Here is a 27,079-nt window from a genome sequence, read left to right on the forward strand (position 1 = left end):
AGCACAGGTTTGTCCATGCTACTGAGTCCAGGTGATCCTGTCAGGCAATTTGGATGGGGAAAAAAAAATTAAACCCATTTTATTCGTATGCAAAGTTGGGTCTTTTCCCTGAGGGAGAAGCCATATCTGGGGAACATGACAAACAGATTTAGTCATTTCTTGGTTTATCTTCTCCAAAAGAGTAGCATTGTAGTATGTAAAACATAAAAGTACTTTTTACTTGGTTTTGGAATGCATTATGTGATTCCCCCCCCTGCCCCCCCACACTACTGGATTAACCGTCTTAAGTATGCTTTACAAAGACTGAAATTAAATCTCTTTAGTATGTATTGGCTGGGTAGAGGAAAGGTAGGCATAAGAGCCGTGTAAAAGGCAGCTGAAGACATAAAAATCTAAGGAGAAAAAAAAATCCTTAAGACCATAGACTTGCAAATAATACACAGATCTAAACATAGATAATCAAGGGGTACTTTTAATTCTTTTTTCGTGTGAGCAAAGGTTTATTTCATTCACTGTGTTTGTATCTGCAGGACCTAGCACACTGCCTGGTACATAGTAGGTGCTTGATGACTTGCTGATTGACTGAATGACTGGCATCTGAAGAATAGCTATTGCTTAGCCAGTCTGCCCCTGCAGTGCTCTGGGGCATGCAGGAAGAATATTTTAAGGACTTTGAAAAGGGGAGAGATGTGTGGAGGGACTTTGAAAATTTTGGCCCAGGGAATTGGCATTTAAACTTAACCCAACCGAAAAGTACTTTCTTTTAAAGTTTTCTCTGTTGCCTTATGTATGCAATATTTATGATTTACAGCCTTTTCAATGATATATGGTATAGCTTCTCCATCTCATCTATAAATGGAGAATGAAACATACTGTTCATAATAATGGGACAAAATGAGTCTATTATTTCTGCCTGATTGAATCCATATCTGACAGGGTATCTATCTGTGCATTAATAATAGCAACAATAATAGTAATGCCACATTTCCTTAAACTTGATAGCTTATGGCTCCTACTATTATGATGGTTTGGCACTCCTATCAACATTTACATCATTTCTTCTCTTTGGGAGGACATGTAGTGTTAAATCATGAAGAGTGGGCCTCCTTACATGCCTATTGGAAACGTGGGGCTTTGGATTTGTCTCAATAGTTGTGCATTGAAAAAAACAACAAACCCTAACAGCAGTCAAGACTAAAAGTAAATAAACAGCAGAAATGATGAAAAGTAAATGAGATTTTCAAACTTCTTTTGCTTTTAATAATCTACAACATTACTGATTACACATATCACAAAGTTGTTTTTTTAAACACAGGTATATTTTAAAACTGTCAGTGTCCCTTTAAAATGTACATCTTTATGGGGATGCAACCCTGTTGTACTTCCTACTGAATATCCTTAAAGCCAAAAGATACAGATTAAATCAGATTTAAATTTAAAGCATATGGGAGGATAGAGAAAAAAGGGAGTTTTTTTTAAATCTAAAATTGTGCTTCAGCACTTTAATGTTCTAGCTTCTCCCTCATATTATAAGTAAGCAAAGAAAGAATAAAGTTATGGTACTTTTGGGAAGGCTTATAAGGCTTTCCCTTCTGCCTCTCCCAGCAGATTAAGTGAAGACAAAAGAAACCCAAAAGAAGTAAAAAGAGACAAGCTACCCTTGTTTGGACTAGCTCACTAAACATTTCATAATTAGTATTAATTTATTCTTAGCATTAACTTCCTGAGGTTTATTTTGCTTTATTGGCAGAGAAAGCAAGGCAATCAATCACTTATTTGCTTCCCCAGAAGACCCACAATTAAACAAAGAACCACTCAATCCTAACACTGAATCTTGTCATTAACCTGAAAACTAATGTCTAATAACAAGCAGCTAGAGGATCACAAGAGTTACGCTGGAGATCATAGAGTTGGGGAAAGTGAGAGTGCAGCCCCCACACAATGTTTTATGGATTCACCCCTACCAACAACAAGAAATTAGATATTTAGGGAAAGAAGAAGTGGCCCAGGCTGGTTTTTTGTTTATTCCTGGCATCTTTTTTGAGAGCAGCAGCTAATGATTAATTGCACATTAAAACACAATGGGCGGCAAATCCATCTTGAAGGATAGATGACAAAATTAAATCAAAGGATAAAAGAAATATAACACTGAACAGGAAAGAAGAAAAGGTTAAAATAAATGGTTAGGCCAATCAGTTTTCTTCAGAAAGTATCCGTGAAAAGTAAAAATGAAACAGAACTGATTTTTTTGTTTGTTTTAAACATTGGCTCAATTGAGTGGTATTTTTTTCCTAATACTTTAAAATGAGACTGTCACCAACTTTAATAAGATAGTACTCATTGGAGATCTCAGAGGCTAGTGGGGAGGCACCTACCTTCTTTCTGGCTGCCTGCGGCACTCTGCTGTTGTAACAAGCTCTGGCTGTAGAGCGTTGGCAGTGCAGCGGCAGCGTACTGCTGAATTCCTGAGTAGGCCTGGGTGAGGGCATCCATCGTGCCAGCCGTACCATTCGTCAAGCCCGTGGCGCCAAGTCCTCCATTGAGAGCCGCCATACCTGAGAGCATTTGAGCAACTTTACAAAAAACCCAACAATAGAGAAGAGAAATTGCACTTGTTCATTAGTGCTTTCCAAAGGAAGTTAGAGAATTATTTGACACAATTACAACAGCAAAAGCATGCATGCTCGCACTCCAACAAAACCAAACTGAAAGACTGAAACACAAACACAAACGGAAACAACCCAATGAAATACTGATGAATCATATGAAAGTCCCCCACCCCAAACACACAACAGAGATCAAAATCCACTTAGGCACTACAGCTGGACAACCAAATTCTTAACATGCAACCTGCTCCTGGCAAGTACAATTGAGCTTCTGAGGTCCTATTGCTTTGTATGGTTTTGCTACCCCTGTATTGTTATACACTTCTGAAGCCTCTAAAATTTATATGGTTGAATCCATTGGCTCAACCAGTTGATTGAGGTACTACTACATGGCTCAAGGGATTGGAAAAGGAGAAAATTTTCTCTTCTAAACTGTCCAATGCTACGGACATGGCCTGGCCTGGTCACCAGTTTTATATTTACAAGCCACTGAATCAGTGTTTTCATTAACTGGTTGCATTCCTCTTCCTCCCCTCCTAACATCTACAGTATAGAAGTTAGGGATTGGCACCCTAGATATTTCCTAGTTGCCTTAGTGTCGATTCTTAGGGAGAAATGAGGAAGATTCTACTATTGGATTTTTTAAAGCTACTCAGGAGACATGACCTAAATAGTGAGGATGCAATTTTCAGCTCTAGATAATTCACATACATATACAATCAATTGATCAATAAACATGTATTAAGTGCCTACTATGTACTAAGTGACATGTAAACACACACAAAGTAGTCATTAGGATGCTTCTTCTAACTGGGGGTTCTTTCTAAGGACAGAACCAGGTACTGTGTCTTCCTAAGAGTATAAACCAAATTAGGTCAGGTGATACTCTGCATCTGGAAGCCAAATCTTGGCTGTTGATTGTGATGGATTGGGTACTGGCTGGTCCTTTTTTCTTTTTTTTTTTTTTTTTTTGGCTTTCCCTTCCATCCTTCTTCCTCTCTTGCCTTGTTAGGGTTGCTGTGTCATAGGATTGTGAATTTAGAGCTGGAAGAGACCCCAGAAATCACCTAGGCCAACCCCTTATTTTCCAGATAAAAATACTAAGATTCATAAGTATTAAGTGTTCAAAGTCACTCAGTAAGTAGCATTTCCTGGAGGGGGCAGAGTGTGGAATAAACATTTACATAGTACCTCCTATGTGCCAAGCACTGTGCTAAGGTGCTTTTAAAACATGATCACATTTGATCCTTAGAACAACCCCTGCAAGGTAGGTGCTGCTACTACTCCCATTTTAAGTTGAGAAAGGCCAGGGAAACTGAGGTTATGTGACTTGCTGAGGATCAAAAGGATAGTAAATGTCTGAGTCTGGATCTCAACTCAGTTATTCTTGTCTCCAGGTTCAGCAATGAACCCTTAGCTACCTTGAATCTAAGCCTAATTAATTGGAATCACAGTCTTCTGATTTCAAATCTAGTATTCTTCAACCTTAACTGAGTATTGAGTTAAAACAATGAGTGTTTTAAAGCAATGCTAACTTTAAAGTGGCTCATGAAATGGAGGTGAGAATATCATCACTGTCTTCAGTTCTCTTCAAGATAGAAGGATATCAGTTGTTGGAAAGAGTACATAGAGTATAACAAAGAAAATGTCAAAGGGGCCAAGTCTCTCAGTCAGACAAATAGCTGTCTAAAGTCTAGCTGTTGCTTCTTCTTCTTTTTTTTTTTTTTGGCAGGGCAATGAGGGTTAAATGACTTGCCCAGGGTCACACAGCTAGTAACTGTCAAGTGTCTGAGGCTGGATTTGAACTCGGGTCCTCCTGAATCCAGGGCCAGTGCTTTATCCACTGTGCCACCTAGCTGCTCCTAAAGCCTAGCTTCTTAAACCATGGGTCTCAACCCCACATGTGGTCGAGTAACTGAATGTGGGAGTGGTGAAAAATTTGGCAACAGTTAAAGGTATTTTATATCTCTATACACCCAAGTTAATGTAAAAATTTCTCAGGCAAAAAGGGGTCATGAGTGGAAAAAGTTTAAGAAGTCCTGGTCTAAAATGTCTGTTGTGGGGGGGGGGGGAGGCAGGGAAGGGAAATGAATATAATGAGATGAGTGGGCAACTCAGAATAAAGACATTTGTTAGTTATACCCTAGAGTCAAATATCGCCTGTACCTGCTCTCTCATGTCCCATGGTATTCACCATCCACAGAAAGTAGAAGATCTAGTGATTTCTTATTTTGTTAATTACTTATTCCTGCTCTCTGTCCTACTGTCCCTCTTTTAGTAATAGGATAATGGACAAGATAAGCATAGATTCATGGATTAGAGCCAGAAGAATTTCACAATATCTCAGATCAAATACTTCTGGATCGATTTAAGGAAATGGGGCTGCTATATAAATGCTTAGCTGACAAGTCACACTCCACCAATCCAGACTGCGAAGGCCTCTCTGAATTAGTGAGACATCTGAATGAGGGAATATTTTATAAGAAATTAAATTTTATTTCCTTCAAGTAGATCTAATAATGAGGGAACTAGGCTATAACAAAATGTTGGCAAATAGAGGTCTTGCCAAATCAGCTTTAATAAAGAGAGGAATCATTTCTAATTAGAACACTAATTGTTGGTATGCAAATAGGTATTGCTAAGGTGCTTGGAAGGAATTTGTTCTTCTGATTGGGTTAAACATTCTTCATGTAATCTTATTTGCCTCTCTAAACTTGCTAAGCAAAAGTAAACTTCAGCTGAGTCCCTTTCCAAATAACCACGAATTCCGAATTTGCAAGATCATTAGTTGCATTGAACCAATTGTTGGCTATTGTGTATTCTAGTCCCTTAAGTTCAGGTCCAACACAGAATCACAGATTTAGGATTGGAAAAAATCCCTAGAGATTCAGATTTTTAAATTTAGAAGAGCCAACAAAATCCCCATAATTAGACTCCTACCTGAACAAAAATACTTTCTACTATATACTTGGACAAGGGGTCATCTAGCATTTGTCTGAAGACCTCCAGTGTAGAACAACCTCCAGTCTCCTAAACTAGTCCATTTTATATTTTGACAACTCTCTTTGTAAAGACATTTTTCCTCAAGGCAAACCTAAATCTACTTTTTAACTTCCAGCCATGAATTCTCCACCTGCCCTCTGGGGGCCAACTGAAAGGAGATTACTCCTCTTTCTCCTAATCCACCTTCATGTTTCACCCCACTTCTTTGCCCCTTTTCTTTTCTACTCCAGGTTAAGCATCTTTCCTAAAACTTAAGATGGGCTTTGACCATGCTAGAGTATGACACGACATCCCTTTAGTCCTGAAACCTATGCCTTTCTTTATGCTGCTCATAAATTAATTACCACTAGTTAATTAATTATGAATTCCATTAATTCTTTTGGTTGCTGTTATAGTCTTGACCTCATATTGAGCTTTCAGTCCATGAAACCCCCAGATTTTTAAGATAAACTGCTGTCTACTCATTCATTCCCTATCTTGTAATAATGAAATTGACTTCTTGAGCCTAAGTGAATAACTTTACAACTATCTTTATTGGATTTCATCTTATTAGATGTGGCCCAACATAGTTGCCTGCCAAGACCGTTTTGGATCTTAACATCCAACTTCTCTCCTAGCTTTGTGCCATTTGCAAATTAAATAAGCATGTCATCTATGTTTTTCTTCAAGTTAATGATTAAAATGTTAAACAGTACAGGACCAGTTGAAGATCCCTGGGGAGCTTCATTAAAGACTTGCTTCCAAGTTGACAAGAAGTCATTACTATTCTTTGATTTTAGTAATTTAACACCAGTTTCAAACACATTGATGAACTGGCTTACACCTCTCTTCTCCACAAGGAGAGCACGAAGGCTTTGTTAAAACCTTTGGTAAAATATAAGGTAAATGGCATTCGAATGTTCTCCTAGTCTAATAACCAATGAAAATTAAAAAAATAAGCTTAGTTTGTTATGACTTATTCTTGATGAAAAAGCCATGTTCACTCTTTGAGGTCACTATTTCCTTTGATAGCATATTCTAGAATTTTGCCAGGAATTGAAGTCAAGCTTACTAGCCAAGTTTTGTATACTCCATTCTTACCTTCCTTCTCTAATCCTGGGATTCCTCTCCTATTTCAAATATTACTGAAAGGCTCAGGAATCATATCTTTTAAGTACCCTGCAATGAAATCCATTTGCAGTAGTCCCACAATTACTGAAGAGTGGAAATAACCATTTTCTCCATCTCCATCTCTATCCCCCCCCCCTCCAAGTGTAGCAGAGTTCAACTGTGAGAGTACTGCCCCATTGTTTTATTATTATTATTATTATTATTTTTTATTTTATTTATTTATTTTTTTTTACGGGGCAATGGGGGTTAAGTGACTTGCCCAGGGTCACACAGCTAGTACATGTCAAGTGTCTGAGGCCAGATTTGAACTCAGGTACTCCTGAATCCAGGGCCGGTGCTTTATCCACTGCACCACCTAGCCGCCCCTGCCCCATTGTTTTGAAGATAGAGGTACAATATGACCAGGAGTGTATCTACTCCACCTTACTGGGTAGAGGAATGAGGCCTTTGTTCAGATTTTAATGGGGTGTTGACGAATATGTCCATTCCCATTGGCACTACATTTGAGTCTTTGTGTCTCCCAAGATGGTATCAGGCAAACAAGTACTCAAAGCAAAGGTATTAAGTATACACAAAGTCAGGAAAAAAAGCCTCATCCTTTAACCCTGACAGGTTAACTATGCGCCCTCTGGTCATTCCCTTTATATCAAGACTGTGCCTCTGGCTTTAAATCAGCTTTGGCACAGTGTTCTCTCAGCTAGACTCTGTTATGTTTTGTGAAGAATTTTGGGAAGGGATTAGGAGCAGGGAGAAGAGAGAAGCTTGTTCTCACTTTTTAGTAAATGCAGGACTAATGGAAATTTGATCCTGGCAGAGGCATTAGGTAAAAGATCGATGTCTGGTAGATGGGGGATAGGAAAATGGCAGCAAGGAAAAAGAAAAATAAAGACCCTAAATTTCCAAAGGGAGAAATAACTTAGGGGATATTTATGATTAGATAGACCTTTTGCTCACATGTCTCTAGAGTTGAAATAGGCGATGGCCTACCTGTTAAAATCTGAAGAGGTATCAATAATTCCCCCAAATCTTCTGTTGAAATGATATTCTTTTGCTAATTCCAGCAATGTAGAACAATTCCTTTGGATTAAGAGACTCCTTAAGAATTATCAGAGTTAATAAATTAAGTGGGTACTATTCATTTTTTCTTTAGTATAAATTAATAGTCAGCAGATGTTGTCCACCTGAAAAGTAACTAATATCAGTTGCCCTGAGAGAGTTTTAGTGGGGTTGGGGGAAAAGGATGCATTGCCCAAGAAAGCAGGCATAAGCGAGGTATTACCTTTAGGCAGCCAGAAGGAGCGTGAGGACACTGAGTTCCCAGGATTCAGGGAAGAATGGCAATAGAAAGGAAGATCAGAAGGTGTGAAAGACAAATGTTACTTACTTCGAAATTTTTCTCAGGGTTGACTTTATTTCTAATTGATTGACAAGCTAATAGAGGCCCAAAATAATAATGTTTTCCAATAAAGACAGATCAGCAATTGTTACTCAGGTTATCTTATCTTCTGATTCAGATACAGACTTGGCTAAAGGAGAAAATACTATAATTTCCATTTTTTAGAGCATTTCATCGTTCATAAAGTGCCAGTGTACCCATGTGGCACATCCCCTTGAATATGAATGTGGGAAAATTAGACTACCAGTTATGGGAGAAAGACTACAAAGTACTGAATGATTAACTGTTTTTCTATTATTATTCATCTTATTAAAGCTGATTATTAAATTATCAGTATATATGTATGTATATATACATATACTCACAAATATATGCATATATATACCTATATCCTATATGTGTACTGTAGATGTATATGTGTGTATGTATGGGCAGCTAGGTGGTGCAGTGGATAGAGTGCTGGGCCTGAAGTCAGGAAGACTCATCTTCCTGAGTTCCAATCTGGCTTCAGACACTTACTATCTGTGGGACCCTGGGCAAGTTACTTAACCCTGTTGACCTCAGTTTCCTCATCTGTAAAAATGGGCCAGAGAAAGGAATGGTAAATGACCCCAGTATCTTTGCCAAGAAAACCCCAAATGGGGTCACAAAGAGTTGCTCACAACTGAAATGAATGAACAGCAAAAGCCAACATGTATATGCGTGTGCATATATACTTGAGATTGGGTTTAGATCTGTGACTTCATTGATATAGGAAACTCTTAGAAGAGGAAACTGCCAATGCAGGGTGGCATCTTCTCTGAACATTATAGTGTTGGGGAGTCCTTTTGAGCACTAATTGGTGAAGTGACTTGCTCAAGGTCCCACAGCCGGTATGTTAAAGATAGGCCTTAAGTACAGGCTTTCTGGTTCTAGTGCCAGCTTGCTATCCATTATGCCATGCTATACTATATATTTATATATACATATATACATATGTACGTATATAAACTAAATGGCCTTTGAATGTAGTTGATATAGAAATAACAACCCTGATTTTTTGGTGCCATTTCCATGATGACCACACAAGCATATTCATATTGCTGTTGTTGTTGGGGTTTTTTTTGGGTGTGGGGCACCTGGGGTTAAGTGACTTGCCCAGGGTCACACAGCTAGTAAGTGTCAAGTGTCTGAGGCCGGATTTGAACTCAGGTACTCCTGAATCCAGGGCCGGTGCTTTATTCACTGCACCACCTAGCTGCCCCCACACAAGCATATTCAGAAGCAAACTGTATTTCCATGGGTTGGTGTGCCCTTATACACAGCAAAATAATGTATCCATGTATGTATATACATAACACACTAAAGCCATTTAGACTTACTATCTTTAAAATATTTTCATTAAAATAAGACTCTAGCTATGTGAATCCAGCCAACCAGATTTGACTATTTTTTCTTAAGTAAGCTTGGCTTTTGTACTTACTAGTAGCAATAAGTAAAAGCTACATATTCAAATCCCTTGAGGCCATTCTTTGTAAAGAGAATTCATGGCCCATAAAGACAGTAGTTATAAGTATAGCACTTAAATTTAGGCACCAGGACATTGTTCTTCAGAGCCCTCAAACAACTTAGAGCCTATAGTTGTGAGGTCACTGAATCAAATCAATCTCTCTCTCTCTCTCTCTCTCTCTCTCTCTCTCTCTCTCTCTCTCTCTCTCTCTCTCCCCCTCCCTCCCTCCCTCCCTCCCTCTCTCTCTCTCTTATTATTAGCCAAGCATATGGGTTTATCTGTGAAAACATACATTTACTCCTGTATATGACTGTGGCCTCCATGGAGATACCACCAAAAAATTGAAGTCATGGAGTCATTAGCTCTGTTTCAATTATTTGCAAGGGTCATTGTAAACCAAAAAGAGAAAAATAAGGGACTGTGCTAATGGGTTTTTATTGATTGATATTCTATTTAATAGGATCAGTTTTTCTTTTGTGTTGTAGAATGTATAGTTATGCTACAAGTTGTTCCAGCTGATTTGGTGCAAATATTTATTACTGTGTGTGTGTGTGTGTAATACTGTATATAAATAAATTAAAAGTGATGTAAAGCAGTTGCCACAACGAGGAGGTCAAAAGAGCCAAGAAATTACTTTAGTCAGCAAATATTTTATCTCTTTGTCAGACAGAGAGAGATGACAAGCTAAAGCATCACTTTAGAATATAAACTTATGTATAAAAGGCTACCAAGAAGAGTTTCAGAAGATTATAAGCAATAGTATTGCCTTATAAAACAACAAAAAGTAAATGATGAGGAAAAAAGCATGCAGAGAATTTGGCCCCAAACCCAACTGAGTCATGGTATTTCCAAAGCATTCATAGATGAACTTGACTGGAAGAAAAGAAATAGAAGGAAAATGGATTGAATTTATCAACATTTCTGATATATCCTCTTATCTGGATTCCAAATTACAGCCCCTAATGTGGAAATTAAGAATGCAGTTAAGAGGATGAAGTCTCTGAGAGTAATGGAAGCAGATAAAGTTTACACCATGGATATCCATGTTAGAAATGACATGATGTTAAAAGTATTGGGGGATAATTTTATAAGATGTCTCAGAAAGGGAAAAATGGGGGGGGGGAAGTACTATATTACTACCAAAAAGGTGGTTAAGATAACAGCAATAACTACAGAACTACATGGTTATTTTGTTCTTTTATAAAATCTCTTTAGCAATCACCTACATATGTATTGAGGGTTTCCTTGATTTAAAAAAAAAAAAAGGTTAACATTTTAATTATCATATAATGAACAAAAGCGCAAAGACTCTAAGATAGATCTCTGTTCCTTGTGTTTCGGTGGGGGGAAAAAGTATTTGACTCTGTTTTAAAGGCTATTCTAAAAAGGAATCTCTCGTGGATGTTCTAAGCTCATATTGTAATACTTTCATCAAGCCCCAGAACATTTCAGTGAGATCCATAAGTACTTAAGAGATCAGTAGGAAAAAAAAAGCCCATTGCCCAGAATGACATGTAAAAGGACAGTTAGTACACTAGTACATGCATCTAGAATAGTCGCTGCAAATGGATAGTGAGCTGGGCTCAGAACTCAATAGAGAAAGTTGACTCAGTTGCATTTGGGAAATTATCCAGGACTATAAAGTGTCCAGGACTCTAACCTGTCCCTATTACAAAGACCTATCATTTAAATGAAAAAGTTCCCACAGCGAGGCAATATATTCCAAGTTTTTGAATACCACCATCTCTAAAAAATCAGAAGTGCAGGTGGCCCAATCCTGGTGAGAGCATAGAATACCAAAGAGCCTAAGGGCCTTCTGAGGAAGGCCTCTAGATCCAGGATCTATGAAAGAACATGGATAAGAATCATCCAGGAAATGAAGGCATGGGTGGGCTGGGATCCGTGGGAGTATTAATGACCACAAACAAAAATGTTACATTTACATGTGGTCATATAAAGAACACATGTGTATATGTGTGTATATATAATGCAGTATTTCTCTATAGTCTCTACATGTACATTTAAAGTTATTTCATAGAAGTGACAAGGCAGAATACACGAACCAATAATATAAGTTGCTTGAATCTCTTCTTTATTTTAAAAAAACCTGTCCAAAAAAACCCAACACCCTGATATACATGGTCTCTTTTTATAAATATGTAGCACTTATGTTTGTGGCAAAATTTTAGTCACAAAATACTGAACTGTTTAGCAGAAAAGTGCTATGTAAACAAAATTAATTGAATCTTTCTCTTAAGTGGATGTATGTGTTTCCACATGAAGACTTAGAAAATTAAGTTATTATATCTATATTATATGTGCAATATTTACATGCAGAATTGGGACTGGGGTGGGCTTTAAGGTATGGACAAAGAAGGCCACTATTTAATTACTACTTTGTAGAAATATATATCTCTTTCTTTGTGCCAGAACACTGCTTTCCTCGACATGTAAGAATCATTTCATTTATCCTTTAAATTTGCCATACATTCATGTCTGTCTTTGTATCTCTAGTGCCTAGCAGAAAAACTCACTAATGTATGGTAGGCATTGAAAAAAATGCTTTTGATTAACTAATCAATCAGGTTTGAAACGCCAAAGGATTCTAACACACAGGAGACATAATTTTCAAACTTTGCCTAGGGTGAATAAAATGCCTTATCCCAAATCTGTGTGAACATATCTGCAAAAGATTTTTCTGTATCTAACTTAATTCATACCTTAATACCCAAGATTTAGACAGCCAACTTTCAACTTATCACAGGCTGAGGCCCAGATGATGGATTACTTAGTTCCCTTAGTCTTGTCTTCCCGGCCCCCTTCTCCACCTGCCCCATTTGCCTGTTATATATCACATTGTTTTTTGGTCCTCTTCATTCACAAGTTGAAAATAGATAAGAAATGGAAAAAAGTATCAGATCAGAATGTTTAACTGCCTATTACTACTATTAGCTAATTTGGAAAAACAAATAACTGGGGAGGAGGAAGATAAAACACTAATTAAAATGATTTTTATGCTTTATCTGTGGATGCCTTCAACCTATGCTGTCCCTATCACCCATGTTCACAGATAACAGAGAGCTGACTATATCTTAAAAAACTGAATAATATCAGAGCTTCAATGAGGGTAGTCATGTTCCTTGGAAGGGCTAGGGTCAGAAACAGTAAGAATATGAAACCTGTGGCCTGTCAGCTAAAGGCTGACACTATTCAGGTAATTGCTTATTGATTAGCCTCGCTTAGAGGATAATTCCGTGTGATTTGGGGGACACTGACAATTCCTGCTAAGGAGGAATCCATACCATACTAGCATATGCCTTCTTATCATTGAACTTGGGACCAGTAGCAAATATCTGATCCAGATGAACACTGAGATTATAGGACAGCCCAGCACATTCATCAAACACAAGACGTATTTTCTGCTCTCATACATGGCATTATCTAAAGCTTGGTTCAACGACAAAAAGGCACAAGCTGGTTCATAATAGAATGGTAGGGTCATTCTGAAATGAGATCTGTTCTGTCTGTTTTCCTTGAACCATATATATCTAGAGCTGCACAGATATGGAGTATTCCAATGTCCACTGAAAGCTTGTGTCCTTGCCAGAAGCAAAGCTTGTGTTAACCCAAGACCCCATGCAAGAGCTCACCAATGTTCCTTGGACATTCAATGATGCACCACCCAAACCCCTCATGAGGATGGGTGGGAAAAAACCCACAAGAATGATGACAACAACAACAGTGACAACAACAACAAGAACAACAACAAGACTTGGCAAGAAATTGAACACCACAGACATAAGAATAGCTATCATGCACAGCAATGCAAGTGAGCACATGGTGCTAAGGAGGACATCCGTTCCTGCTGGCCTGTTAGCTTAGGGACCAAAGGGCTGCTGGGTGATCAAACCCCTTTCCTTCTTTGGGGGGAACTGGGTCCAGGGGCAGTAGAAGCAACATGAATGGGATTAGAATGTATGTGAATATTGAAAATCAAAACCAGAATTCCAACCACTCCCACCAACCCCCAAACAAAACAAGACATCATCAACAGTGAAAATAAAAAAAAAACAAAGCCCCTAAAATGGGGAAAAGAAAAAACCCAGGTGAAAAGACAAGTGGGAGTTAGAGCTCTCTCAACATAAATACAGAGAGAAGAGTGGTTCTATTCCAGAAGCAAAGACCCTTCTGCTCAGATCTGGCTGCTGTGAGGGGTGAGGAACACGAAGCCTGTGCCGCATGGCTTTTGTCATAAAACATTTAGGTGTGGCACATAGATGCTTCCAAATGACCATTTAGCACCTCACACACTATACTTGCCAATCAAGCCTTTATTGGGGATGGTCAGGATACAATTTTTTTTTTCCTTTTTGGGGGAAGTTGCTAATTTTTTGTTCCTCTTGTGAAGTTGGTGGCTGACCTCTGCTCTAGTGACTTTGTCTTTCCCACATGGCAAGTGACAGCTAATATTTTGGGAAGAACCCCCCCCCCCTCCACATTCCTAAACTATGCAGTTCCCCTATTTCTTACTTTTGTACCATGTGTTTTCCTGTCAGGACTTTTTATTTGTATAAATTGTGGGTTCCTTTATACTTATAAAAACTGAAGTTTATTTATTTTCCTGTTGTCTTAATTTCTAAAGCACAGTCAGATTGTGGTTGGGGGGCATCTTTTTTTAATCTTTTACAAAAAAGATAACTCAATGTAACAGCTACAAACAGAGTCGACTGTCCAAGGGATACCCTCATTCAGGGCTCAAAATGTCCAGTTGTATGCTTACTGTAGCCTACAGCTTTCCAATTTTGGCTAGCCACTGGGCTGAAGAAACAGATGCTCAGCTGGCTCCCACACACCTGCTATTTCCTTGCCAGTCTTGTGCTGCCAGAGGGGAATGAGCCTGAGGCAAAAGTACACTCTTTGAGGCTTGGGGAAGAGGAGTAGTGTTCGGTGAAAGCCAACATCTAGTGCCACAGCATGGGCCCAAAGTCTAACCTGAGGACTGGTGGTGCTCAGAATTGGCACTTCTTCATGCACTATTTCTCCCATTATGGGATGGGTGGCCTGCTCAGGGTGAAAATCCCCGAGGCTCTCTGGTGGACCCCAAGGAGGACTGCTTTAGGAGCAGCCAGGAGGGTATTTTTGGAGCCCAGACCTGATTACCTCTGGCTATAAACTATAAATAGCCCAAGTAAAATGGTGCACCTGTGGAGAATAAGTGCTAATGATTGACTGGCAGGAGAATTTGCTTAATGCATATGACTAGATTTATTTCTCGTGGCAGGTGCTCTGCAAGGAGGGTCATTTCCCTTTCCAATGATCTCTTTCTTTTTCCTGCACAATTATCTCAGAATCATGGAGTTGTATGGTCAGCAGGGACCTTAAAGGATGCCTAATTTTCAAGATTTTCATTTTATAGATAAAGAAATTGAGGACTTAGGAGGTGAAGTGACTTGCCCCAGGTTACATAATGTCTGGTTAGTGGAAGAATCCAAACTCAACTTTGTTGATTCTGAGTTTAGGGGTCTTTCCACTACACCATTCTCCCTTCAAAACAAACCAAACAAAAAAAACCCAACATAAACACCACAAAAATTGAGTTTCAGTTTTTCTACCATTTGAAGCATGTGTTCTTCCATCCCCAGTTACAGTTCACCCTTTTATAGGTCATTTATGACTAATTCTTTTCCCATGGTCAATATTGGGGAAGGTTGTCCACCAGAGCAGTAAATACTCACTGTTTATGGTACCTGCTAGTGCATTAATATTATTCAGTCCAACGGTGGCTCCAGCTAGTCCTTGCAGAGTCCCCAGAGAGGTCAAGGAATTCATGGCTGCACCAGCAGTGGAATTGGGAGTTGAAGCAGCCACTGGAAAGGAAAAAAATAGAAAAAGAAAGGCAAAGAGAAGGAAATGGGATGGGAGGGTGGGGGAGAAAGTACAAGATTAATGAAAATTAGCAAGAAAGGGAAATCATCTATCATCATTACAGCAGATCAAGCTGATGAGTCTTTAAATCACAATATGGAAACATATAAATCCTGGCTTCACATTTCACAAGCAGAAAATATGTACAGGTCTAAAGATGGCAACTTAGGTATTTACTCTTGGTGATAAGAATACTTTTAATACAACAGTGCTGTGAGGGGAGAAAGACTGGGCCTGTGATTTCATTGTCAAAGAAGGGTCACCCATCCAGTGTGTGCCAAAGGTCTTCCTGAGTTCAAGGCAAGCTCTCTACCTACTATGCCATGGCTGTAAATGCCAATAAAAATGAACGTTGCTGGTCAGTAAGAAAAGTACATTAACATCACATACGGGGAGGGAGGAATCATGCATCGATCAATAGCTGGGGAGGTGAATCTTCTCTTGCTTCTAACTTGTTCTAAGGACTCCCATTCCCTATTTCCAATTGCCTGCCCACTAGCACCTCATTCTCAACATGCCCCCAACTGTACTCATCATCTTTCCTCAAAAATATGTCCCTTCTCTAACTTCTCTGTTGTTGACTATTGATGGTACCACCACCATCCCAGTCACGTAGGTTTATAACCTTCTTTTCTTTATCTCAGCCTGATCAGCATCCTTCCCCTTCCTACTGATTCTATTTTGATATGATCTCTCATAATAATCTTTTCCTTTCCACCCCCGAAATAATCATTCGAGTTGATGACTTCATCTATTTTTGCTTAAAGTATCGGAATGGCTTCAAAATTGCTCTCTCTGACTCTTTTCTAATCTGTCCTTTGTGGCACTGCCTGAGTGGTCTTGCTAACGTGTCACTCAGATACCATCACCCTTTGGGAGCTTCCCGTTCTATAAAGCATAACCTCTGGGTCTTGGCATTCGAGACCTTTCACGATCTGGCTCTAATATTATATTTCCAGCATCATATCCCATGACTTCACTTCACCTATTTTAGTCTCCAGGCAAAGTGGAATATTTTTCTTTCCCTGCCTTGTCATACTCATCTCCTTGGCTTTGCTCATATTGTCCTGTCCTCCCTGGAATGTATACTCTTCCCCCACCCTGTTTTCTGGCATCTCCATCTTTGAAGTCACTCTGAAACCCAACTTAGTTGTCACCTCTTCCATGAAGTTTTCTTATAGTACATGGTCTAGACTTCTCCTTTGCATTTACATCACTCTCTTCTACAAGTTATTTGTGTGTGTTACATTTTCTCCCTATGAAATTCCTTCCTAGATCCTCAAGAATGGGGCCAATCTTTACCAGGATGCCTTGTAAATGGTAGGTGCTTAATAAGTGCTTGTTGATTTGCCTGAATCAATTAAGCATCCTTACCATCCAAGTTTTTTTTTTCCCTAAAAAAATCTGTAACAAAAGGAGCCAAAAGAAAATTGGTTATATTCTTCCACAACTACTCTGTCCCTGACATTATATCAGTGCAAAATATTACAAAATGTTGTTTAGACATTTCTGTCATATCCGACTCTGTGACCCCATTTAGGGTTTTCTTGGCAAAGATACTGGAGTGGTTTGTCATTTCCTTCTCCACTCATTTTACAGATGAGGAAACTGAGGCCAACAGGGTTAAGTGACCTGCCCAGAGTCACACAGCTAGTAAGTAACTGATTCTTCCTGATTCCAAGCTCAGTATTCTATCCACTGCGCCACCTTATGGGCTCAACATAGCTGCGATTTAGGGATGGAGAGTAAAGTCTTGAAATATTTTCTCCCTGAATTATATATCCCTCACTTAGATCTGAAAGAGTTCTCTGACAATCCTCAATCTGGGATCACCCCCTTATCCAACTTCCCCACTTATATTCCTGGGCTGCTGAAGGAAGTCCACATGATCGTTAAACTTGGAGTTGGGAAGGCTTGAATTCAAATTCTTCCTCAGACATTTACTAGGCATGACCCTAGACAAATGTTTGAACCCCTCTATGCCTCTGTGTCCTCAACTTCAAAATGAAGGGGTTGGTCTGTAACATGAAGGAGAATGACTTGATGAATCTATGCTCTTCTGACACTCCTCCATTCAAAACCTTCCACAATTTCTTCCTACCTACCTTTCCAGACTTACTTCATACTCCTCCCCTTCCTATATCCTGTATCACAGTCAAATTGGGCTACCCCTATTTTTCAAACTTTATATTCTATCTAATACCCTTCTGCATTTGCACAGGTGATCCCCTGGGATGGGAATATACTTTCTCCTCACCTTTGCCTCTCACAATCCTAGTCCTTCTTTGTTTAAAGGCTTTACTAATACCTCCCAGTTGTTAGTGTTATTCTAATAGGAAAGGAGATTGCTATGTCTATCTGGAGAAGTAAATGGTTTTCTTTTGAGACTGTTGTGAATATTCTAAACTTACATTGTTTTGTTTTGTTTTTTCTTAAGCTTACATTGTAATATCAAGTGCCTTTAATAATCATTCACTGTCTATCTTTTACCCCTGGTGATGTATTCTATAAAAGTTGCTTATTGCTTATTAGTAAAACTTCCAGAAAACCCCAAATATCCTCTATCACAGGCAGTCTGGATAACCCACTCTTTATATAACACAGTCTGTGTTAGCAGCAGAGATCTCTGTGACCCTCTCTGGAGTGTTGAAGGAGAGTGGGTTTGAATAAGGGGTCCAGAACTAAAGGAAATTCTACCCGAAAAAGATAACTCCTGATTTTATAAGGAATAGGCTAGAAAGATTAAACCGCTAGGAATTTAATTAACAACAACTCAAAAGGTTTAACAAACCCTCTAATTCTTGTCTGATAGATGGAAGCAACTCTAGAGATGATTACAGGCATACTCCCAACTTTATTAAGTGGTAGCGTGAAAACATGACATTGGGTGAAATGTCATCACGGGGTGGAGGAGAAGAGTTAGTTTCATAGGAACAATGTCACACCTGTAGATTAATGGCCAAATGATCTTAAGGCAGGATTTTATAACTTTAAAGAATGCTTTATCGGGGATCATCAATGTTATCAGTCAGGGCAACCTTATGGGGAAGATGCCTGTACCAAAATCTAAAAACAGCCATTAAAAAAGAAAAGAAAAATCATCTTGTTCCCTTCATGTTTGTAAAGTAATTAAAAGAGTAATTTCCTTAGCATGGTGCCTGGCACATGGTAAACTCACTCTATGTGTGTGTGTGTGTGTGTGTTTCTGTTTATCTACCTACCTTTCCTAGGTAAGTGACTATTTGAAAGGCTTGCATTAAAGCTTTAATACCTAAGCATTCTGATCAATGGATCCCTTTGGTATACTCAGACACTGGAGACCAGCACAGTCAAACTCAAACAAAAACTGGGGCCACTAATCCCTCCCTAAGGCTTCCTGCTAAGTCTTGAAACATAATGTTATCTATGTTTCCTTGTATTTTATTTATTTTGTTAAATGTTTCCAATGACATTTTAATCTGGTTCAGTCTGCACTGCACTCAAGGGTGTTGTGACCCTTGGGTAGCACCTTTACTGTGGACTACCTGTTCCCTCCTTTTCCTTGTACTTACCATCTTTGATGACTATTTGCCTGGAATCATGGTCTTCTAGAAAAGGTGTTTGGAGGGAAAGGAGGAAGAAAGAAGGTGATGAAAGGTTCTTAAGTAGGATCAGAGTCTGCTTAGCACTCTCAAGGTGGAATTCAGAGCATTCAGCAATATCTATTTCTGTGTGCCCCATTATTTCTTCCTTGGGATATCTAGAAACCTCATTATAGACTTCAGTTGGTTCATTCCTTGCATTTTGTACATCCTGGCTCATTTGGAGGTGGGGCCTCCCCATAGATTACCAACAGTCTGGCCTAGGAGCACCTACCTACCCATATGAGGCTAGCTCTGAGGCACAGTGGGGTCAGGTTACTTTAACACTCATCTGGGACTCTGAAACAACTCACTGGTGTCAGAAAAAAGTTTCCCAGCTCTGCTGCCATTTACACTAATGATGGGGAAAATGTGACTTGTTGCTAGTGAATGAAGATTTCCTATTGATTGCTTCTGATTGTCCCCTGGACAAAACCTGACCAAATACTGACAGACTTCATGAACTAGCTTCTTCTTGGTCTCCTTCTGGCACTAGCAAAAAGACAAGTAAAAACTGCCTAGCAGAAGAATAGCTTGCCTAATAGTTGGTAATGTCACCTTGTTCCTGAAAAGCCTGAGGACTGACCTCTAACATGGCTAGAAATCTCTCTCATCATGTTGCCATTCTTCCTGCATTTACTGTAATTGCTGAAGACATAGAAACACACAAAATGGGTTTAATGACTTAGCCTCCGTGACTTGCATTTTTGAAGCATCCAGTTTCCTTGCAGAGAATTCATTACTTTTTCAGTCTGCACTAAAATTTTTCTTATCTCACTCTGTAAGCAGGTCACCCTGTGTCCAGCCCCAGGAGAATAGTGGGAAAAGAGTGAGACAGGCTGGTGTGAATGAAAAAAGTTGGAGGGGGGTGAAGGAGGGAAAGTCTCCCAGTTGGGCCCATGGTTGGTGAAAGTAAGTGAATGACAGAAAAAAAATGCACCGCATAGTGGATAGGGCATTGAACTTAGAAGATGGAGACCTGGTTTCAAATTGTACCTCAGATACGTTCTAACTGTATGATCTTGGACAAGTCACTTAACCTCTCTGTGCCTCAGTTTCCTCATCTGTAAAATAAGGGGATTGGACTCAATCAATGGCTGTTAAGTTCCTTTCCAGTTCTTCATCTATGATCCTGTGGTGTCCCTGAATCTTCTACAAAACCCCAGGTAGACCTCAGGGCATACATAAAGAAAAGAATTCCTCATTTTTGACACTTTATTAAAAATAGAAGACTCAGTTATAAATGGCAATTAAGAGAAAGGCCTTTTGTTCTTTTTTCTTTCTTTTTTTTTGCGGGGCAATGAGGGTTAAGTGACTTGCCCAGGGTCACATAGCTAAGTAAGTGTCAAATATCTGAAGTTGGATTTGACCTCAGGTCCTCCTGAATCCAGGGCCTATGCTTTATCCACTGTGCCACCTAGCTGCCCCCAGGTCTTTTGTTCTTTATCTAAAATTCCTTCCATTGCTAATAATGGAATAATTGCTAATTACGGCTAGATCATACCCTTCCTCCTCATTCAGATAGCATTAAAAGGATCATAGGTGGTAGTCAGACAGCAAAGAATCCCTACTTTAGGATCTAGTGGACCACAAAGGAGATAAAATCTCTAAATCTTGCCCTTCCTTTCCACTACCCGTCCTGCCATCATTTTGTAAGATGGGGGAGGATCTAGGTCAGAGGTTCTAAACTTTTTGGGGATCACAGACCCCTTTGACAGTCTGATGAAACCTATGAACTCCTCAGAGCATTATTTTTAAATGCATACAATAAAATACACAGGGTTACAAAGGAAATCAATTATACTGAAATATAGTGTCTGGCACATAGTAGGCACTTAATAAATGTTTGTTGATTGTGGACTGAGTTGTACTATTTTTATATAAGTTTGAATTTTTAATAAAACTGTGTTTTATAATTAGAAAAAAAAACCCTAACAAGCCAAGTTAATGGACCCTAGGTTAAGAACCTCTGAGAATTCTACCACGGTTAGCCAGCCACACACCTCAAAGAAGATTTGCACCCTTCAGACCTACAGAACTGGTTGTGATGGAGCTGATATATCAAGGCCATCTACTGCTCTTTGGCAGACAGTCTTGCATTGTGGGTATTATATGTATGACTGTAGGTGGGATTTGAACCCAGAACCTCTGAATCTGAAATCAGTACTCTTTTTGCTATATTTATTTGATCCAGACCTGTGGTTTCATTATTTCATTGCATGATTGTGAAATCATTTTATCCATTGTCTACAAACACGGAAACATTCTCTCCATGTCTAGGGGACCCAAAATTTCTGTGTAACTGATAGTCTTGGAGAGTTGCGTCAGGCACTGAGAGACTGCGTGCCACTTGCCTGTGGTGGGACAGCTAGCTCCTCATACCAAAGGTGTGACTTGAACCCAAGTACTCTTTAATGCAGGACTGTCCCCTTGGCAACTACACCCACTGCCTTTTGGAGAGCTGTATCCTAGAGAAATGGAAAATCCAAGAGGGGACCCGAGGTGCTTGAAGTTCGTGCTCTGGCATGTCCTGTGAATCTGGACAGTTTGAGTGAGGTGACAATTTGTGAAATTATAGATCCCTGGTAGATGGAAGTAGAGGGACAGGGCATGTATTTGTGCAGAAACTCTACCTATCAGAGCGGGTAGGTGGTGCAGTGGATAGATTGCTGGGTCTGGAGGCAGGAAGACCAGAGTTTAAATCTGGCCTCAGACACTTACTAGCTGTGTGACCCTGGGCAAGTCACTTAACTCTGCTTATCTCAGCTTCCTCATCTATAAAATGGGGATAATGATAGGATTGACCTCCCAGGGTTGTTGTGAGGATAAAATAAGATAAGAATTATAAAGCACTTAGCATAGGGCCTGGCACAGTGTAGGTACTATATAAATTTTTTTTTTTATAATTTTTTTTTTTTTTGCAGGCAACGGAGGTAAAGTGACTTGCCCACGGTCACACAGCTAGTAAGTGTCAAGTGTCTGAGGCCGGATTTGAACTCAGGTACTCCTGAATCCAGGGCTGGTGCTTTAACCACTGCGCCATCTAGCTGCCCCCTATATAAATTTTTTATATTTTATATCACAAAAATTATATAAAACGTTAGCAATTTTACATGTATGTAGCTATTTTATATAATAATATCACAGCAAATATCATCATCATCAGATCCATACCTTCTCTGCAATTTACAGGCTTAGAAAGTTGGCTAGAGTGTGGAGAGGTAAAGACTTGCTCAAGGGTACACAGTCAGCCTGTGTCTGTCAAAGGTTAATTCTCCCTCCACTACCCAATGCTGTCTCATTAAAACCAGAAAGTACAATATTTCCGAAGCCCTTTGGAAGAGGCCACTGAGCCTTGAATTCTCGTTGGGATGTACAGGTATTCTTACTGTGGTGGCTCCCTTGCACTGCTTCTAGAATCTCTTACCTTCCAGATCCCTGTAGAAATCTTTTCTACTTTTCACAAACAAGCTCCTTCTTTAGAAATGGAAACAGGCGACACAGCCAATCTTAATAAAGTATTCGAAAATGGAATGTTCAACAGATGTACAATAGAGAGACCCTAGACACAATAGGCAGACACAAATTAAATACCACCAACACACATATTTTCCAATTTCTGTGTTGGCAGCCTGGCAAGATTCTGCTTGGGGTAATTGCATTCTGCCCACCTAAAATCTCCCTTTTCTGCCTCAGCTGGGCTCTGCATCCTGTATTTCTTCTCTTGAACCATTTCTGAAAATGCCAAGGGGGCATTTCAGAAGGGTGACATATAAATTCTACTCTATAATCACCCACAGCATGGTCCTCAGGAGAAGGTTACTTCTACTTCTAAAACAAAGAAGCCACAGTCAGAGGAGATGAAAGTAGGCGGGGAAACAAGGCCTTTTCCGGCTTACTTGTTTCTAGTGGCGGGTAACCTGTTACTTCTAACAAGGTTAGAGCTGCTTTACAAAAAGGTTGAAAGGGAGCAACAAGCCTATGGATATTTTAACTGGGAAGTGAAAAGATTATGAAATCTACATTACTGACTTCTCATTTGGCAAACACAACTTCTTGCCCTTCTGTACAAAGTATGTGTTGCTATGTGGTATCTGTTAAGACCTTTTGCTACAGGTGCTGCCATCACAGGGTCCCCTGAGCAGCTGGGGACGTCATTTAACCACTCTCGGCTTTGGTTTCCTCCTTTGTAAGCTGAGCTCTGGGGTCCCTTTCGAGTCTTAACTGGTGATCCCGGCTGTTCGGTTCCTCAAATAGCTATTCAGAGGCCAGAATTGTGACATAATTCTGGATCCACTCTTTCTCCCCTGAGGCTGTGGGGAAGCCCTGCATGAACAACTAGAGGGTCCAGGGGATGATCAGGCCCCTTGTGTTTTGTGGTCCTCAGTCGTAAAGGGCATGACTAAAATCTCCATAGAGTGACCTCTCCCAAACAGAGATTTCAAGGCTGTGCCAATGGAGTTTCTTCTCCTCTTCACGCTACCCCACCCCCAATGGCCCACTTGTTTGGGTGACTATTTGATGATGAGTCCATAAGATCTTCATCCTTACAAATAAATATAAATATAAAAATAAATATAACCTTGGGAATTTACCTTTAAAACCCCTCTGGATAATAGCCAATTGCAAGTAGACCTAAGTGGTCTTTGGGACCCTATTTGGGGTTTTCTTGGCAAAGATACTGGAGTGGTTTGCTATTTCCTTCCCCACCTCATTTTACAGATGAGGAAACTGAGACCAAAAGGTTCAAGCAACTTGCCCAGGGTTACACAGCTAGTAAATGTCTGAGGCTGGATTTGAACTCAGGTCCTCCTGACTCCAGGACCAGCAGTCTATTCACTGTACCATGTAGCTGTCCAGACCTAAGCAGAAATGGCTTTTGCTTTCTCCTCTTTTTTTTTTTTTGGGGGGGGGGGATGTCTAGGATTTCTCCTATTTTGGTCTGCTTCCACAAAGGGAAGCTACCCCTTCTGAGTCAGTACCAGGAAAGATGGCACACCTGTTTTTATCACCTCAGCTTCTCATCCTCTACTTTTTTCACTGCTGAAGTCCTAGGAAAAAAAAATCTGTTTCTACTTCTTCAACTTCCAACAACTTCTTAACGCCATTTAGTCTGACTATTGGCCCTAGTACTGTACTGAAACTGCTTTCACAAAGGTTACTCATAATCTAATCGCTAAGTCTTTCAACTTTTTCTTTGCCCTCATTCTCCTTGACCTACCTGCAGCATTTAACACTGCCATCTCCTACACTTCTTCTTGGGAACTCTCTCTCTCTCTCTCTCACTGCCAAGAAAGCTAATGCATTTAAACTGCAAGAAGAAAGACCATGGTATTCAGCACTAGGAAAGTAATAGCCTCACTGTACCTGGTAAGACCACAGACAACTGGAGTATTACTTTCAGTTTGGAGCACCATATTTGAAGGTAGGCTCAGAGGGAATGCACAAGAGGGAAAAATGAGGATGGTGGAAAGTTTTAAGATAATTTCATATCAATTGATCAACAGGCTTTGAAGTGCCAGCTATGTGCCAGGGACTCAGGATGGAATGACAAAGAATGAAATAATTCCTAACCTTGAGAAGCTTAGATTCAATCAAGAACAAATAAATACACATATAAGTTTATATAGAATATGAACAATAAATCTAAACAAGCACCAAGTAGTTAAATGCAAGATAGTTAAGGGTAAGGACTTAACAGTCAAGAGGATCAAGAGAGGGTTTGTGTAGAAGGTGGTGACTGGGCCTCATCTTGAAGGAAGAGAGGTATTCTCTGCTTGGCTACTACAAGGTCTCAGAGATGAGAGATGTAGACTCATGTGAGGAACAGGAAAGTCTAATTAATATGAATAGGCTGGAGGCTGCAGACAAGGAAGTAATGCATCAGGGGTATTGGAAGATAGGCTGGGGTCAGGTTGTGAAGGAGTTTAAAAATTAAAGAGAGGAGATGCTAAATCATCCTAGAAGCAGTAGGGAGTCATTGAAGTTAATTGAGTAGGGGAGTTACAGCGTGAGATCTGTGCTTAAGGAAAATCACTTGGGAGGAACAGTTGGGGGAAAAAGGGAGATAGTATACGGAGAAGATGACTTGGGAAAGACATGATAACTACCTTTAAATAGTTTTAGGATCATTGTGTGGAAGGTTTTGACTTGGTCTCCTGACCCCCTAAAGGGAAGAACTAGGAACTGTGGAACTTGCAAAGAGACAAATTTAAGAATATAAAGAAAAACTAATCTTAGGCCTATCCAAAAAGGTTCCTTGAACTCCTCTGTTTAAAAGGTTAACTGCAGGGGCTAAATTCAGTACCTTCCTCATAAAACGTCATCATAAGCACAAGACTCTGAGTGTACCCGGAGGCAGCAAATTGGGAGAATGATACCATTTGAGGAATGGCTGAAGTATCTGAAGTTCATAGCTCAAGAGGTAGAAGGGGCTTCTGGGACTAACGCCCTAAGTAGGGCCCCAGGAAGTTAAGGGACTAGCCCAAGGTCACACAGCTAGGAAATGTCAGAGAATGGGATTTGAAATGAGGGTTTTGTTTTGTTTTGTTTTTTTGGTAGGGCAGTGAGGGTTAAGTGACCTGCCCAGAGTCACACAGTTAGTAAATGTCCAGTGTCTGAGCCTGGATTTGAACTCAGGTCCTCCTGAATCCAGGACCGGTACTTTATCTACTGTGCCACCTAGCTGCCCCTGAGACTAGGTCTTTTGACATTAGCTGTTCACTGTCCCATGCTGCTTCCTGAAGGACCTGGAGATGTCTGGTGTAGAGAGGAAACTAGCAGGGGGTGAGTAGGATGGGAATATTAGAGTTATTTAAAAATATTTGATAATATGTCACATGGAGAGAGGATAGATTCACTATATGGTATTCCAGAGCAGGAATTGGCGAAGCTGGCCCACTACCTGTTCTGTGCAGCCCCTGAGTTAATGATGGTCAAGCTGTTGGGGCTGTAGTCTGCCAACCAGAGTGTCCAGAGGGCAGGAGAATAATCAATGGGTAAAAGTTACAAAGAGGCAATATTCCTCCTACTTTTGCTTTGTTGCAATCATGGCTCTTTGGAAATGGACTAGCTAACAATAATAACTCCATGGAAAAGTAAACTCTTCAAGGTTGACAAAATGCTTTTCTCACCATGGCACCATAAAGAAGGTATTGGGTTATCACGGTTTTCAGCTTAAGAAACTGAGTCTCAAAGGGGTGAAATGAAATTTTTCAGGGTCACATGACTAGTCAGGGGAAGAGCCAGAATTCTGACCCAGGTTTTCTAACTCCAGATGCAGTGGGTACACCTTTCACTACAACTGGAAGGAGCCCTGTCTCTGAAGGAAGGAGTTAGTGAGTTCTGAGTCACTACAAGCACTCCAGGTTAATAAAGATTTCTCCTTTGGGTGGCACCTTGGGAGAAGTGAATATTAAGGTGCTGGTTTGCTCTGAGATTCCACGATGGTGCATCATCCGTCAATTTTGTTGTTGAAAAACCTATCACACTTTCCATACAAACCCTGAAACTGTTGGTAGTATGAATACCAACCCCATTCCTGCCCCCAAGTCCAAGGTAGGTCTGGAATTCAGCCTCAGACACGCATTTTACTAGCTATGTGATCCTGGAGAAGTCACTTAACCTGTTTACTTCAGTTTCCTCATCTGTAAAATGGTGATAATAATAATAGCATCCACCTTCCAGGGTTGTTATGAGAATCATATGAGATAATAATGTATAAAGTACTTAGCACAGTGCACAGAACATAGTTAAACATTAGCCATTATTATTCTCTGGTTCCTGCATTTCTTTCTCATTGAAATATGCTTTCTAAATCTATGATGATAAACAGTCTTTTTTCTCTTGCTGGGAGACCTATTGGTACTTTTTGTATAAAAGGGGAGCATGGGATACAGATAGAAACACCAACATAGCCCACTACCCGGAG

At 39.8% G+C, this 27,079-nt stretch overlaps 1 protein-coding gene across 15 annotated transcripts in view; it reads right to left on the reverse strand.

The window, feature by feature from the left end:
• CELF2 (CUGBP Elav-like family member 2) overlaps positions 1-27,079 on the reverse strand; it is a 1,044,777-nt gene that overhangs the window by 17,457 nt on the left and 1,000,241 nt on the right. For 10 of the 15 annotated variants that reach the window (XM_043965366.1, XM_043965376.1, XM_043965377.1 and 7 more), the window contains 3 exons: positions 15,340-15,471; positions 7,999-8,028; positions 2,376-2,573 (listed from right to left, as the gene is read on the reverse strand). In XM_043965366.1, the coding sequence (XP_043821301.1) occupies positions 2,376-2,573; positions 7,999-8,028; positions 15,340-15,471 (360 nt within the window). Of the gene's footprint in view, positions 1-1,231; positions 2,149-2,375; positions 2,574-7,998; positions 8,029-15,339; positions 15,472-27,079 lie in introns of those variants that run through there. The other 5 variants (XM_043965381.1, XM_043965367.1, XM_043965373.1 and 2 more) reach the window with 5 other exon arrangements.

Source organism: Dromiciops gliroides, chromosome 5, assembly GCF_019393635.1.
Source record: "Dromiciops gliroides isolate mDroGli1 chromosome 5, mDroGli1.pri, whole genome shotgun sequence".
In the NCBI taxonomy this organism is placed as follows: domain Eukaryota; kingdom Metazoa; phylum Chordata; class Mammalia; order Microbiotheria; family Microbiotheriidae; genus Dromiciops; species Dromiciops gliroides.